Source organism: Miniopterus schreibersii, assembly GCF_964146895.1.
Source record: "Miniopterus schreibersii genome assembly, chromosome: 17".
In the NCBI taxonomy this organism is placed as follows: domain Eukaryota; kingdom Metazoa; phylum Chordata; class Mammalia; order Chiroptera; family Miniopteridae; genus Miniopterus; species Miniopterus schreibersii.
This window is the reverse complement of record NC_138117.1, coordinates 2,686,780-2,701,067: the sequence shown is the minus strand read 5'-3', so window position 1 is coordinate 2,701,067 and position 14,288 is coordinate 2,686,780. Positions and strand designations below refer to the sequence as shown.

The window sequence follows — 14,288 nt, the reverse complement described above, 5'->3', positions numbered from 1 at the left end:
GACGAGAATCATAAAGAGCCCGTGGGACACCCTTAAGGAGCTTGAACCTTCCTGCCCTGTAGGTAGCGAAACGGTGGAAGGGAGGTGTGAGCAGTGAGGAGGCAGTCACAGTACAAGAGAGAATGGGGCAGAGATTACATTAGCGAGGGGATGTGGAGAAGAGATTACAGGGTACACGCTGTTCACTGACCCCCATCAACCCTTTCCACCCCACCCCACCCACCAAGCAGACAGGGCGTCATGGTAAAACTCCCTTAACTATCAGGGATCATAATGTGCCTGTATTTTAATGAAAACGTACTGCATAATAAATGTTAATTACCAAAGAACAGGATATATATACATTTGACAAAGTATAAATGACTGACTTGGTCAGTGTCTGTTTTCACCGCATGCTGAGACTTAATGTAAATCACTTCATCCTTACACGATAGCCTGGTTTTGCTGTGTGGTCATATTAACTTTAATCCACTTAAAAGTGAAAGGATATTTCATTAATTAACTTTAAAAATGATTACATGTTTTAGTGTATTGAGGTTGTAATTATGTTATATGTTAGAGACTATTTTCAGGTCTGTCAGGATTTAAGGACTAAAGTAGGAGCCTAACCAGGGAAGTTTGTAAAATCGCAGCTCTCTGTGCCATGAACCAACACTGTAACCAGGAACCAAGGGCAAGGGGTTGGTAGAAAATGCTTTGCTTTGAAGCCATCTCTCTTCTTCGGTCGCGCAGGGAGATCACGGGGCCAGAGCAGCAGTAAGGAAAATTACTGTCCACCTGCTGTCGGTCCCAATCCTGTAACACAGCTCTGCTAAACTTGTTAGGAACATCTCCCTGACCTTAGTGGCTGCGAGGGCACATGGTCACGCTGGGATCTCCCGACAGGTTTGCTGCAGTGACTGCAGCGAGTATCTCGCACAGCTGATGCTGCACCTGCCCTCCCCGTTGCCAGCGGCCCCCGGGTGTTTTTGGAAAGGGCGGTGGGAAGTGAAGCCTCCCTCCCTCTCTCTCTCTCTCTCTCTCATCCTGTGGTTCTTATCCTTGTATATCATTTGTGTGATGTCATAAGGTTGGTGGTGTGATGGGCTCTTCGTCATCTTCATTTTTTAAGCCTTAAGTGAGGGGCAGTGTGGCAAAAATGTAGGTTAATATTTAAAAAATATTTATACTATAGTGATAGTAAAATAACATTTAATCAGTGTTAAACTTCATAAGTATGATATTTAAGTCAAATTTCATAATATTTTATCCTTAGAATTAATTTTGGTAACTTCACTACTTCAGAGAATATTTTTTATCTGATTTTTCGTTTAAATGAATTAAAGCGTATTTATTTTTCATGCAGATTTGAGTTCTGTGAACCTGCCTTTGTGGTTGGCAATTGTCTCCAGATAGCATCTGACAGTCATCAGTACGATCGGGTTTACTGTGGAGCTGGAGTCCAGAAGGACCATGAGAACTACATGAAGATACTACTGAAGGTTGGAGGCATTCTGGTCATGCCTATAGAAGATCAGGTAGTGTCACTGTCCTTCTGCTTAATGGCATAGAAAACAGGCACATTAGTTTAAGGTGGGAAGTGTAACACCATAAAGGTACAGTGTAATTTTTAAAGAAGAAATAATCTTCATAGATCTCAATGCATAAAAATGTTTGAAATGGACTCTTGATTACTTAATCAAAGCAGGTACAAAAAAGTTCCCTCTACTGGTATTAGGAGAGACTTGGTCTGTCACCCACGCTGAGCTGCTCTCTTTGTGGTACAAAAGCCCCCCCATATCTTTGGTTTCACTGTCTGCTGCCTCAGTTACCTGTGGTCAACCATGGTCCAAAAATATTAGATGGAAGTTTCAAGAAATAAATAGTTCATCAGCTTTAAGCTGCACCACATTTTGAGTAGCGTGATGAAGTCTTGAGCCTTCTCACTCTGTCTGTCCTGGATATGAATTGTCCCTTTGTCTGTCGTAGCTACACTGTGTGCATTGTCGCCCTTTAGTCACTTAGTAGCCATCTCAGTTATCAGATCAACTGTCGAGCATTCAACTTACTTTACTTGATAATGGCCCCAAAGGGCGAGAGCGGTGCTACTGTGGCCTCGGATATGTCAGAGGAGCCCCGTGAAGTGCTCCCTTTGAGCGCAGGGGTGAAGCTTCTCGGCTGCATCAGGCTCTGTCACCCCCTACAAAGCAAGAAGGCCGAGGGCGGCACAGTAGGCATTTGGAAAGGGACTGTGTTCGCGCAGCTTCTGTTACAGTGCGGTGTTATAGTTCCGCTTTATTATTGGCTGTTGTTCGTCTGTGACTGTGATTAATTAATAAATTAAGTTTTATTGTAGGTATGTATGTATAGGATAAAAATAGCTTATATGGGTTTAATCCTCTCCGTGGTTTCAAGCATCCACTGGGAGGCTTGGACCATATCCCCTGTGGGTGAGGGGGGGCTACTGCATTTGCCAGGTTGACCCCAGTGGATCTTTGTAAAGCAGATTACTTTAAAATTTTATAAAAATCGATTTCAGAAAAATAGCTTTAATACTATTAACCTAAATCAAAGATGTTTAAAACACCACGTGGTTTGTACAGTAGAAGGTACGCTTGTGACCGAGACCCAGCACGTTTATGTACCTTGGGGGGGGGGGGTCCCTCGACAGCCCAGCACAGCACTTGCATCTCAGTGGATTTCACGATTGCTGTGCATTGTGAAAATTGTTTGTCATTATTGAGGAGACATAATATGAAGACACTCATTGAAAAATGTTCCTGAAAAAATGTTACTCGAATGATTCCAGAGTTGAGACCCCCCCAGATGAACAGTCTTTTTCTGTTTTCTTTTAAAGCTACACTTTTGGACATTTAAACTATGGCTTCCCATTGGTGTTTTATTACATATTTATTATATACTGTTATGCTGATATAAAACATAATAATGGTTTTTATAACATAAATTGAAGATACTGACTTGGTCAAGCTACATACTGGGCTAATCTTTTTTTCGAAGGGCTGGTGATGGGTGTTTGCTGAGTAGGTACAACTCCTAAACCCTTTATGACTGATGACATTTATTAGTGAGGTGTCAAATCGAGGTCAGAATCTATATTTTATTGTCAGCATGGAAGATCATGAGTTGACTTGCGGGTACAGTAATCAGAACATGGTTTATTAATGTAGAATGCTGTAACCAAACAATGGAACCAGTGTGAGACATGCTTCGGGAGCCAGTGGCAGGTGTGGATTGGAATTCTACCCCTAGAAGCCATCAGACCCCCCGGTGTCATATGCAGGGACACTTGGTCATATTTGGACATTCCATTTGCATTGAAATATCTGTCTTGAACAGCCAATATTTGTGATTCCTTCTTTATTATTTTATAGTTAATATGTGAATGAAAGTAATTTGGTTGCATTTAAATACAAGTGATTATAAAGCAATCACTGGCAATTATTTCATTAAAACAAAGTTGTGACTGTAAGGCAGTAACGTTTCCTGAATTAAGCTCTTCTATTTCTTTTCTCCCTCTAAATAGTTAACACAAATTATGCGAACTGGACAGAATACTTGGGAAAGTAAAAATATTCTTGCTGTTTCATTTGCTCCACTTGTGCAGCCAAGTAAGAATGACAATGGCAAGCCCGATTCCGTGGGACTCCGTAAGTAACTGCTGGCCCTTACTGGTTGAACTGTGATTTCACCTCAATGCTTGGGACTTAATGGACTGTATAACTAGGAAGAATTAAATAGAAATGTGGTAATAGAGTCAGTGGGTTTATTCCCTTTTTTTTTAATAACAAGCCCCTACGTTGCACCGGACACTGTTAGCTGCCTTCATGGAAACATGAAAAGAAGGGACAAGTTAAACAAAAATGAATTTATTAATTACAGTTGTGAGATTATTAATTGTAATTTATTAACGTGGTGGCGTTATTTTCCATATAGAGGGACAGCAGACATAAAAGCCTTTAGGCTGAAAAGAGCTTGGTCATGGAAATAAGTTTTAGGGTGGTGGAAGCTCATTGGCTGTGCTGTAGAGGACAGATGACACCCGAGGAGGGACTCAGTGCTGATGCGGATAATGTTGGTGGGTTAAAAGCAGAGCAGTAGTGGACTGTGTAGGAGGTGGTGGCCGAGGGAAAGGAGGGATCTAAAGTTTGACTTGAACAGCTAGGTGGTGGTACCATTTATTGGTGTTTGGAAGACGGGGGTGGAATAGTTTGGAAATAGGTGCAGGAAGGTGTAGTTTGGCCATGTTTGTGTTTTTGTTGTTGTTGTTAATCCTCCCCCGAGGATATTTTTTTCCACTGATTTTTCAGAGAGAGTGGAAGATGTGGGGTGGGCGCATCAATGCAAGAGGGACACATCGATTGGTTGCCTCCTGTATGCGCCTGGACCAGGGATCGAACCTGCAACCTGAGCCACCTGCCAGGGCTGTCCTCAGTTCCTAGATGGTGCTTCGCTTTTGGTAAACGCCTTGGAATCTTTGTTAGTGAAATTCAGTTTTTATACTTGCTGCTTTCTAACGTTCACTGAGAAAGCCTGTTGTTTCCTGTGAACCTTGAAGCGATGAGTAACGCATGGCTCTTCCCGCAGCGCCCTGTGCCGTCAGGAACCTGCAGGACCTGGCTCGCATCTACATCCGACGCACCCTCAGAAACTTCATCAACGACGAGATGCAGGCCAAGGGGATTCCCCCAAGGGCCCCGCCCAAGAGGAAGAGGCGGAGAGTTAAGCAGAGGATCAACACGTACGTGTTCGTGGGCAACCAGCTTATCCCGCAGCCTCCGGACAGCGACGATGAGGAGAAGATGGAGGAAGACCGGGAGGAGGAGGAGCGGGAGCCCGGCGAGGCCCCGAAGCCCGAGGAGCCCCCGCAGAACCTGCTGAGGGAGAAGATCATGAAGCTCCCGCTCCCCGAGTCTTTAAAGGCGTACTTGACATACTTCAGAGAGAAATAGTCAGGAAGAAAGCACCTACTGATAATCCTTTAGCCTTGAAGATGTACCTTTTGTAGACATGAAAGGAGAGATCTCTTATCAGAGCAAATTATAACAGGGAGAAAGTATAACTTGTTTCCGTCTTAGTAATAAAAATGATGTAGCCAGTGATTAAAAAGAATCCCTTTTATAAAATATATTTTTCTTTAAATCTTGGGAAAATTGCTGTTTTAACTCAGAGTGACTTCAGGAGTGGACACAACCATAGTTAGGACGTCGTGTACTGTGAGTCTTTTTCTGATCCCTACAGATTTTAGCAGTGAGGGTGAGACTTCATTTTATATAATGTTCAATAGTTAGGCGTATATTATCTTATTTGAATCGCAGCTGTCTGCCTGCCTTCTGTGGAAACTCAAACGCGTTGTAGACCCACGTACCTTACTCTTGCAACCACAGTTGCCGAGTTACGGTCGCTGTGTTCCGGGCAGCATACGAGTGCAATAACGACAGACACTGAGGAATTCAGCTTTAAAGAGGTTCGTGGATCCCACGGCACTGCTGCTTCTGCTTTTGAACCTGTTGCCAAAAGACACGGGGAAAATACCTGCTTCTCTCATAGAGATTTTAAGAGCACATGTCAAGTGACTATTACAGTAAGAAGTCTATGCTTAATACTCTTAATTCCTATGGACCCTTTACATTTTCAGTATTTAAAATAATGGGGTTATATTACTCTGGAATTTTAGAAGATAGTCTATTTAGGATTGTTTTTCTATAGCCCGCTGTGTAAAGTGTTTGGTTTAAGAAAATCCAGCACAGTGAGTAAGTGAACGAGTGGGCGTGGGGGACGGCCACTCCAGGTCTCTCTCGGCCGCAGGGCCGGAGCAGGCTGGTCGGCAGTGCACTTTAGCAAACGGGACTTGTAGTTCATCTGAGTGTTCGTCTTGGACTGAGCTAGCCTGCATTTGCTTTGAAAATCGTTTCCATAGTATGAGAGATATTCACAGAAACTGTACATAGATGCCTCTTGCTTTGAAAATTGAGTTCAGAATCTAGGGTGATCTTTGGGACCTACATTGTGCTCATTTAATTTCTTCCCACGTCTGTTGCTTCTTTTGGTGAAATTATAATTTTCATTTTTTTGCTGAATATCACATGCTTAAACTATCACTTGGCTGTTGTAGCTCTTCAGTGGTAGCACAGGGAGTAAATGCTATTTTTCATCCTACTAAGGCCTGAAATCAGTCATTCCTTGGTAAGAAGGTATCCACTGTGGCATATTTAGTAATTAGTATTAAAAGGATTATGTCTTATTTACAAGGAAAAGTTTGAGAGTATCACTTACTGCCACCAGCATCACTGTTACAATAGTTGATCAGATCTGCTTAAGGAAACCAATCAGTGTGTAGTGAAAGGATTATTATGTGCAAGTGTTCGACTACTAGAAATATGTAGAGGGTTTCAAAACTCTCAGTTCTGGAAGTTCCACATGTTAAAAGCAAGTGTTTAAAATATTCTAAGCATAAATTATCCCAAACAAATGAGAATACTTTAGTCGTGTAAAAGATAATTTCATAGAGGGGTGTGTTTTATACCAATGACAGAGGCTAGGGCTGTGGTTGGGGCACCTCCACCGGTTTCCCCAGATGACCCCTAAGCCGGTGTAGTTAAGAAATGCCTCGTGTCACTTCTGTCAGGGAAAAAATTAGTTTCATACAGTTGTCATCTATTTTATTTTCAATTTTTAGTTTTAGAAGCTTAACTTTAAGGTCCTGGTGCCCACGTGTTTTTATCTAGCACCCCTGCACACGCAGGTTTTGGGAGCTGATACCCAGATATGCAAATGTACATGTTCTTAACTGATAGTTTCACTGTCAGGAGAGAGTCTTTGCTAAGGCAGAGTGTGAAGGTGACTTTTTCATAGCACATTTCATTCTGTTGACCTTGGCAAAGTGTACACAATAAGTATTCATGACTGCATATTTTTGTCATTGAAATGTATCTTTTGTTTTTAAATGCATTCATTTTACAGTTGTGACTTTATTGATTTTAAATAAAGAAATGGAAACAAAGTGAAAATCCAAGTGAAAGCCCTTTTATGTACTAATGGGAATATATTAGAGTGATTAGCAATGTTGGGTTTGTGTTTATTTTTAATGCATTCATATTTACTTGAATATAGGTGATTATGCTTTATAAGATAAAGTAAGATTAATCAAAAATGATGACTATATCATGTGATTTTATAGCCAGATGAAACAATAGAAATAATCTAATCCAGTAAATTATTTTTCGAGAGAAAGTAGGCCTGGGGAGGTCGCATGATGTTCCTAAACCAGACGGCTGGGTGGAGACGGCTGGAAATAGCTCCAGCATCTGATAACCCCAAGGAATTTGTCAGTGGCACCGTAACTGCTAATTGGTGTGTGTATTTGGTTCTAGTATTAATAGAGGAAAATGTCGCTAATATGGCATAGATAGTGGTTGAAACAAAATACAAAAATAACGCAAGTGTTGGTTTCTAGCTGTCTGAGGGGATAAAAGTGAAACAAAACCTGTTACATTTTGGGGGGACTTGGAAAATTATTTTAAATAAACGATTGCGTATAATGAAACCATTTCCTAGTGGCCTGGCTTTTTCTTTTTTTTTTTTTTTTTTATTTAGGAAAACTCTACACCTATGAGTATATACTGAATTAGTTACAGTGGTTCGTGTTTGGATATCTAATTTTCTCTTGACTGTTGTCATCTCTGAATAGTGTAGAGTTTTTCAAAAAATGTTTTTATGAAATAGTAGATATGAAGGATATTCATAAGATATGAGTAAAGTACTAGGAATAACTCAGTGTACATGAAAATACAGCAAGTCCTCACTTAACATCTTTGATAGGTTCTTGGGAACTGATTTTAAGCTAAATGACATAAAACGGAACCAATTTTAACGTAGGCTAATTGATAAAAATTAAGTTTCTACCTTCTATTTCTGGTCACAAAAACATCACCAAACTTCTAAATAAAGACCTCAAAACACATCTAATGTTAAACATGGAAATAAATGTGAGTTATATATACATTTAAGAAAGAAGAATAAAGATCAGACCTCTTCCAACCCACTTACTCCTGTTCAGGGCCGTGGGCAGCCAGGAGCCTCCCCGGCCGTTGGCAGCTCGGGGCTCGGACCCGCGCACGCCCGGGGCAGCTGCGAGCCACTGCTCCTGGTGCACATCCCCGGTGTGGGGAGGCCCGGAGCGCCCGGGGAGAGCCCACCCAGCGGGGAGAGAGCAGACGCCACGCAGCGGCCTGGCCAGGAATCCGGCTTCCCCCGGCGTCGCGGGGAGACGCTGTTGAAGGAAATGCTGCTGGTGGAGGGCCTGCCGCGAGTGTGTCCCCGCCGTTAGGTCTGCCGCGGTTCCCTGCTGTGTGCTGCTCCCCCTCGTGGGGGCCCCGCCCGTGTCAGCCCTGAACTCGCTTTTGCTGCAGGAGCTGTGTCAGGTGCACGTGTCTCCGCTCTGGGCCTCGTGCGTGCTGAGCTTTGTGCGTGGAACCACGCCGTGTGGAGTCTTGCAGCGCGGTTTTCCACTCGCTTTGCCCTTCAGAGATTAGACCACGCTGGGTACAGTTAGGTTACTTACATCACCTCGCACATCTTAATTATCCTGCTGTGACGAACATGTGCTGTTCCCCCAAATAGTTCAGCGTGAACATCCAGCAGCGTGTTCTGTGGCTGCGTGTGTGCAAGAGTCTTAGTGTGAGCGTCATTACTGGGTCGTGGGGCAGGTTTATACTCACCTCTAGCAGCCAGTGCAGGCTTGTTTCCCCAAATAGTGTGGGGGAAAATGTCCCAATTTTTCCGTCTCCTCGCCTACATTTGCTAGTGATTTTTGCCTGTTTGGTAGGGACTTTGTTACTTATTAAGGAGTTTTGTGTGTGTGTTTTAAATCTTTTCAGGTGTTTCTTGATTTTAGGTTTCCTTTCTATAAAATTTCAATTCAATTACAGTATTTTATAAATTTTTTATTTGGTAGTTTCTTTTTAAAGATTAGCTTGTAGAACCCTGGCCAGGTAGCTCAGTTGGTTAGAGCATCACCCTGATACCCCAAGGTTGTGGGTTCTGTCCCCGATCAGGGCACATACAAGAAGCAACCAAAGAACGCAAAAGTAAGTGGAACAACATCTCTCTCTCAAAAGCAATAAATTAAAAAAAAAATTAGCTTGCAGGAGTGCCTTCTGTAATCTGGATATTAATCCATTGCCAGTTATATATATTGCAAATATCTTTCCTCAGTTTGTGGTTTCTGTTACTCTATGGTGTCTTGATTAGTTGGCATTTTAAATTTTAATCGTGTTCAATTCACCTCCGCACACCCTCAATCCGAAAATCATGAAAAAATCAGCTTTTATTTTTTTACAGAAGTCCTACGATTGTTGTCTTTCACATTTAAGTCCACTTGCTGTAGAAACTCGGGTAGCACGCAGAAATACTTTGCATTTTTAAATCATTTTATGAGTTCACATTAGCATTACTTTTCAGGAAGATTCCTTATGTTATTGTCTACTGATCAGTCTATCCTCGCATGTCTGTGTGTGTGTGCACCGCTCTAAAGTGCTTAATAACCGTATCTGGTCATGATAATATGTGTGATTCAGAAGCCTATGTAAAATTCAACTACTTCGCCCAGTAACTTTTAGCAGCAATAACACTATTCTAAACTAATATAAAAGCAACAATTCTGACACTTGGGAAATTTATCAAATAACCTAAGCAAGCAATCTGCTGACACACCAAGTTGTTAAATAAAAAGGAATTTGTTCATAATCTTGAAAACAAATCATCCCCAAAATTCACCATTTTACTATGCCCTCTTTTTCTCTCAGTTTAGAAAAGGTCAGTCTTCAATTCGTGTGATTTAATTTTAGATGAAAGCCAAGTGAAATATATAGTCCAACACTTTAACTGGCCTCTACAAATAGATAAAATTTATAAATGCAGACAGCCAGAAAAAGCAGTAATATGTAGACAGTGGTGTATGCTTGGGCCAAGGTGACACTTGAGTGCCCTTCGTTGACGGCAGAGTGACAGGTGGTCACAAAATGGAACTGGGAAGTTAGGAAGGGAGCGGTCCGCAGCGCCCGTTGCGGAGGGTGGCCTTGGTAGTTCATCCTGCTGCGGGCAGGAGGACAGTTGGTGAACGGTCGCGGGCACAGGGTCGTTAACGCAGCAGCGGCCCTGAAACCCCCCAGTGGCGATCCCCTCTGGCTGAGCTCGACACCCCTGGCTTCCGGGCGTTTATCATCTTCCGCTGAAAACTATTTGCAAGCAGCATCTAGGCGCTTTTAAACGGAAACTCATCACCCACCCAATACTGAGGAAAGCAGGAAATACTCGAACTGACGTAGGATGTATTCACGTTCAGGAAATTTACCCCAGCGTTCCTTTTTAAATACATTCCATTATTTTCTAATTATACAGAAAAATGGGTTGCATTAGGAAATTTGAGTAACAGAAAAATAGAAGGAAATGGAAACCACCCATAATCCCATCTCCAAAAATAGCCACCGTTGCTATTTTGTTACATTGCCTTTCATCTTGTGCATATGTATCTTTTTAATACAACTAAGATCACTACGTATATAGATTAAACTGCCATTTTTACTTAACATTGTGTCATCTTAATGTTAAATATTAATAAAGTTTTAAATTTTAAAGTCTACTCAAACAATTGGTTAAATGTACAGTAATGTATTAAACTAATGTATTTATGGGTATGTTTGCTATTTCCAGTGTTCATGATTAAAAATAAAAATTTTGCAACTCTTCACATGTGAATCCAATGACCTTTCAACCGTTACGTTAGGTATCGACGCTTCAGTTTTAAGGCATAACAAATCATTTGACAAGCAAAAGGAGTCTAAAATTTTTTTTGAAAATTAAAAAAAAAAAAAAATTTGAAATAATTTTGGAAAAATAACATGGATTATGAACAGGCAACTACATTTGAAGACCAGCTGCTTGCAAGGGGCACGTTTCTAAACCACGCTTCCCTAACATCCTTTGTGACGCTGATGCCACTCGCAGCAGCCGTCTCCGTCCTGAGGATGCCGCGCTCTCGTGGGTGGCTGTGATCTTGTCTGATTACGGGGTCTCAGCAGGTTTTTGCCTTTTGACGGTGCAGCGGGGTTATCTGGGATCGCTGAGTGCCCAAGGGTGGCGCTCACGGTGGAAGCCGCTCAGCAGGGGGCGTCATTTCCATGGTCAGAGTCAACAGTTGGTGCTGCGTAAAACACGGTCGTTACAACCACGTCCTTACGGGGCGACACCGAGACCAGCTGAGCGGCTCCTCCGTAAGTCAGGTGTCTTTATAGCCCAGGTAAGGCAGGAGGGAAGCCAAACGCTCACCTGGGTGACTCACACCCACGGACTTGATAGGAAAGGATACAGCTTTCCAAAACAGTGTCTTCCTCGGATTTTAAAAAGCACCGATATTTAAGTGATTCTATTTCAAATTCGTTATATTATTCGTTATATTTCAAAATGCTGACGTTTTAACATTAGAGTCTATGAAAATCATCATTCACTCTTGTAATTCTATTTAATGGCTGGTTATCAGTGTTACATCAGCCATTGTCTCAAGAACAAATTAAGTGCTTTTAAAAAGCCAGCAGTGGGACCCACCCAGGCCGCTGGAGACAGCAACTAGATAACTGTTCTTTGCCTCCTGAATATTAATAAAAAAGATTTAGAACCTTGCCTCTAATTCCCAATCTGTCCCCCGCTAAACAATAATAAAAACGGGCAGATGGCTCTTCAGTCGCTCGTCAGGGATAGAACGAGACCGAGCGCTCGTGACCCGACCGGTGGTTGGTTAACTAGAGTGGGGAGCAGCTCTTCGGCCCCCTCTCCCCCAGTCGCGCTTTGTATCAAAGCCGACACCGTCCCCGAGAGACACCCTCACTCGCCGAGCAGGACGCGTGCCGGTCGGAAGGGACGGACTCACCCGCTGGCACACAGCTCCTTCCTGATCACGTCCGAGAGCACAGGGTCCTCGTGGAAGAAGGACTTGAGCCACCAGGTGGGTTCTGCCATCTCCGGCAGCCCTGCCAAGTACAACTGGATTACTTCCTTACCGACAAGCCCGAGGGGTGAAAACGAAGGCGAGGGGGGCGACGCGGGGAGGGAGAGCGCACCTTCCGGGGGGCGTTTGTCGCCCTCGTCGGCGAAGCCCAGGCAGTCGGAGCTCAGGGAAGACACGCTGGCCTCTAGGAGACAGGCAGTGCGGCCTGAGCGGCAGGCGCGGGCGGGCGCCGCCCCCCGGCTCGGGCAGTGTGGCTCCGGCTGCTCCTGGCTCGTGCATTTATGGATTTAAAACTCAAATAGTCATCTACCAATTGCAAGGTCTCCCAGAATAAGAGTGCGTGTTACGCTTTTTACTAACACGGCCTATTCCCTGCAACGGCGAGCTTGCTCTCTCCAGAGATACAGAGCGTAACGTGTTACAAATGCTGTCGGGTTAAAAATGTTGGGAAGTATAAAATCAAGAATGGATAACATTCTTTTATTGCATTAGAAATACTACATGTGTATATATTTAAATAGCATGCAGAGGCTATCAAATTTAGAAATAAAGGAATTTTTAAAAAGTTTGTGTTGTCATACTTGTATTTGAAACCTATCAGTCTTTAAAATAGAATATAAAAGTGGCTTCTGTAGCTAAACTATAGGTAAATGGGCATAGTTTAACCTTGTAAAAAGAAATCCGTAGATGTTTCCAACACCGAATTGGAAGTAAGAGTTTTTTAACATGTTGCTGGCATATTGTCAATAAATGATAACTTTGTTTTAAAGTGATCATTTTATTTAATGACATTTCTGAATTTTCTTTACGAAGCTACAGTTTTCTTTTGAGCTATAAATACTCACAGATGGATAGATGAAAATAGAACTGGCACAATAGATGCTAACCCGTTACCCACAGCAGCAACGTAGAAACTAGAAACGCTCTGAAGCAGTCATACTATCCCTTCTTTTCTAAAACATGAACAATATTTTATTTCTAGAAATGTGTTTTTAATGTATTCTATTAAATGCAAGGTATTGAAATGAAATATCATCGTGACGTATAAACAGATCTTCACTTGTTTATGTTAATAGCTTCATCGATACAATGTAACATCATTGAAACAAAGAAACGAGCTGCCTGATCGTCTTGGCCTGGGGGGTCTCTGATGAATTCTTTTCCCGTTTCCCTCACTGTCGCCCTCGGTCTTCCACCTTAAGTCCTGACCAGTACACACCACGTAGGTTACTAACACCCTCGACTCCGCTTCTGATCACAGTCTCTAGGGGTAACCTCTCGTGGCGACACGACTTACTGCGATAATACTGATTTTTGGCCAGAAGGCAGCCTATGGAAGGTACGGATGCCATTGCTGTCCCCTTGAGCCGAGCCCGGGAGAGACCGTGAGCAGCCGCCTGAGGGACAGAGTCGGGAGAGGGAGGGTAACGTCAGCAACGTGGAGCCGCTGTTTTCCACACGAATATTTTTTGCAAAGCAACATAATTTAATACCGTGTAATAAATATCTAATAGAAAGAATTGAAAAGTTCACACAAAATTATAATCCAATATAGTGTAATAAATAAAAAAGATGCAGTCAATGCGGGTATTTATTTGGAAAAGCAAGAAAAAAGTATATACCCGACTGCGAACAATGCCCACGCTTATTCCGCCTGAAACAAACCTAAGGGTAAGGGAAGAAACACTCACACAGCCCTGATGGAGCCGCTCACCTGGGTCTTCGCTCCAGTTTGTTCCTTCACAATAAAGGTGGTTCTGAAGTTTCCTCAGAAAACGCCCAGTTTAAAAGCCTGCGGCGGTCGGAGGGGATGGCGTGGCCCTGGAAGCCGGGGCGCTGGCCTCTGGGCGCCCTCAGCCCCTTATATTTAGAAGAATGAAACCCGAGCTGCGGGCGGCGGAGGCGAGGCGGGCTCACGGCCAGCGGGCGGCGGGGCGGACTTGGCCCGGCCCTCGCGTTGCACTTGCCCTCGGTAAGGTCACAGCTGTGCCGGCTGCCTCCTGCGGGGAAGGACGCGGCAGCCCCGTGTCCCCTCAGCCCCGGGCGCTCGCCCTCCGGGGAAAGGCCTCTGCTGGGCTCCATGTGGGGCGTGAAGTCGGGCTGCGGGCCGGCTGGGGGGACCGGACACACCACAAGCGCCCGACGCGAGAGTCACAGGCCCAGAGCCCGGCGACCAGCGCGGATCAGCGGGTCCCGCGGGAAGGGCCGAGGGCCAGGAGTCAGGAACTGCGGTGGGACCACGGGCCTGGGAAGCGCTGGCTCTGTCACAGCATCTCAACATTAGCTC

The 14,288-nt window shown here is 43.7% G+C and overlaps 2 protein-coding genes across 9 annotated transcripts in view; one reads left to right on the top strand and one right to left on the bottom strand.

Moving 5' to 3' along the window:
* Positions 1-7,543, top strand: part of PCMTD1 (protein-L-isoaspartate (D-aspartate) O-methyltransferase domain containing 1) — a 35,202-nt gene extending 27,659 nt beyond the window's left edge. For all 7 annotated transcript variants that reach the window (XM_081117248.1, XM_081117245.1, XM_081117242.1 and 4 more), the window contains 3 exons: positions 1,346-1,517; positions 3,524-3,647; positions 4,585-7,543. In XM_081117248.1, coding sequence (XP_080973374.1) covers positions 1,464-1,517; positions 3,524-3,647; positions 4,585-4,949 — 543 coding nt within the window. In that variant the 5' untranslated portion in view covers positions 1,346-1,463 and the 3' untranslated portion in view covers positions 4,950-7,543. The remainder of the gene's footprint in view (positions 1-1,345; positions 1,518-3,523; positions 3,648-4,584) is intronic.
* Positions 7,544-10,327: 2,784 nt separating this feature from the next.
* PPDPFL (pancreatic progenitor cell differentiation and proliferation factor like) lies at positions 10,328-14,068 on the bottom strand. 2 transcript variants are annotated; one of them, XM_081117240.1, is made up of 5 exons: positions 13,716-14,068; positions 13,299-13,398; positions 12,114-12,185; positions 11,924-12,023; positions 10,328-11,200 (listed from the first exon to the last, which is right to left on the bottom strand). In XM_081117240.1, exons 2-5 carry the CDS (start codon positions 13,351-13,353, stop codon positions 11,188-11,190), a joined length of 240 nt encoding a protein of 79 aa, XP_080973366.1. In that variant the 5' UTR covers positions 13,354-13,398; positions 13,716-14,068; the 3' UTR covers positions 10,328-11,187. The 2 variants fall into 2 exon arrangements, with proteins under 2 accessions (XP_080973366.1, XP_080973367.1); XM_081117241.1 differs by having other exon boundaries at positions 13,693-13,839.
* Between the last annotated feature and the right edge of the window lie 220 nt (positions 14,069-14,288).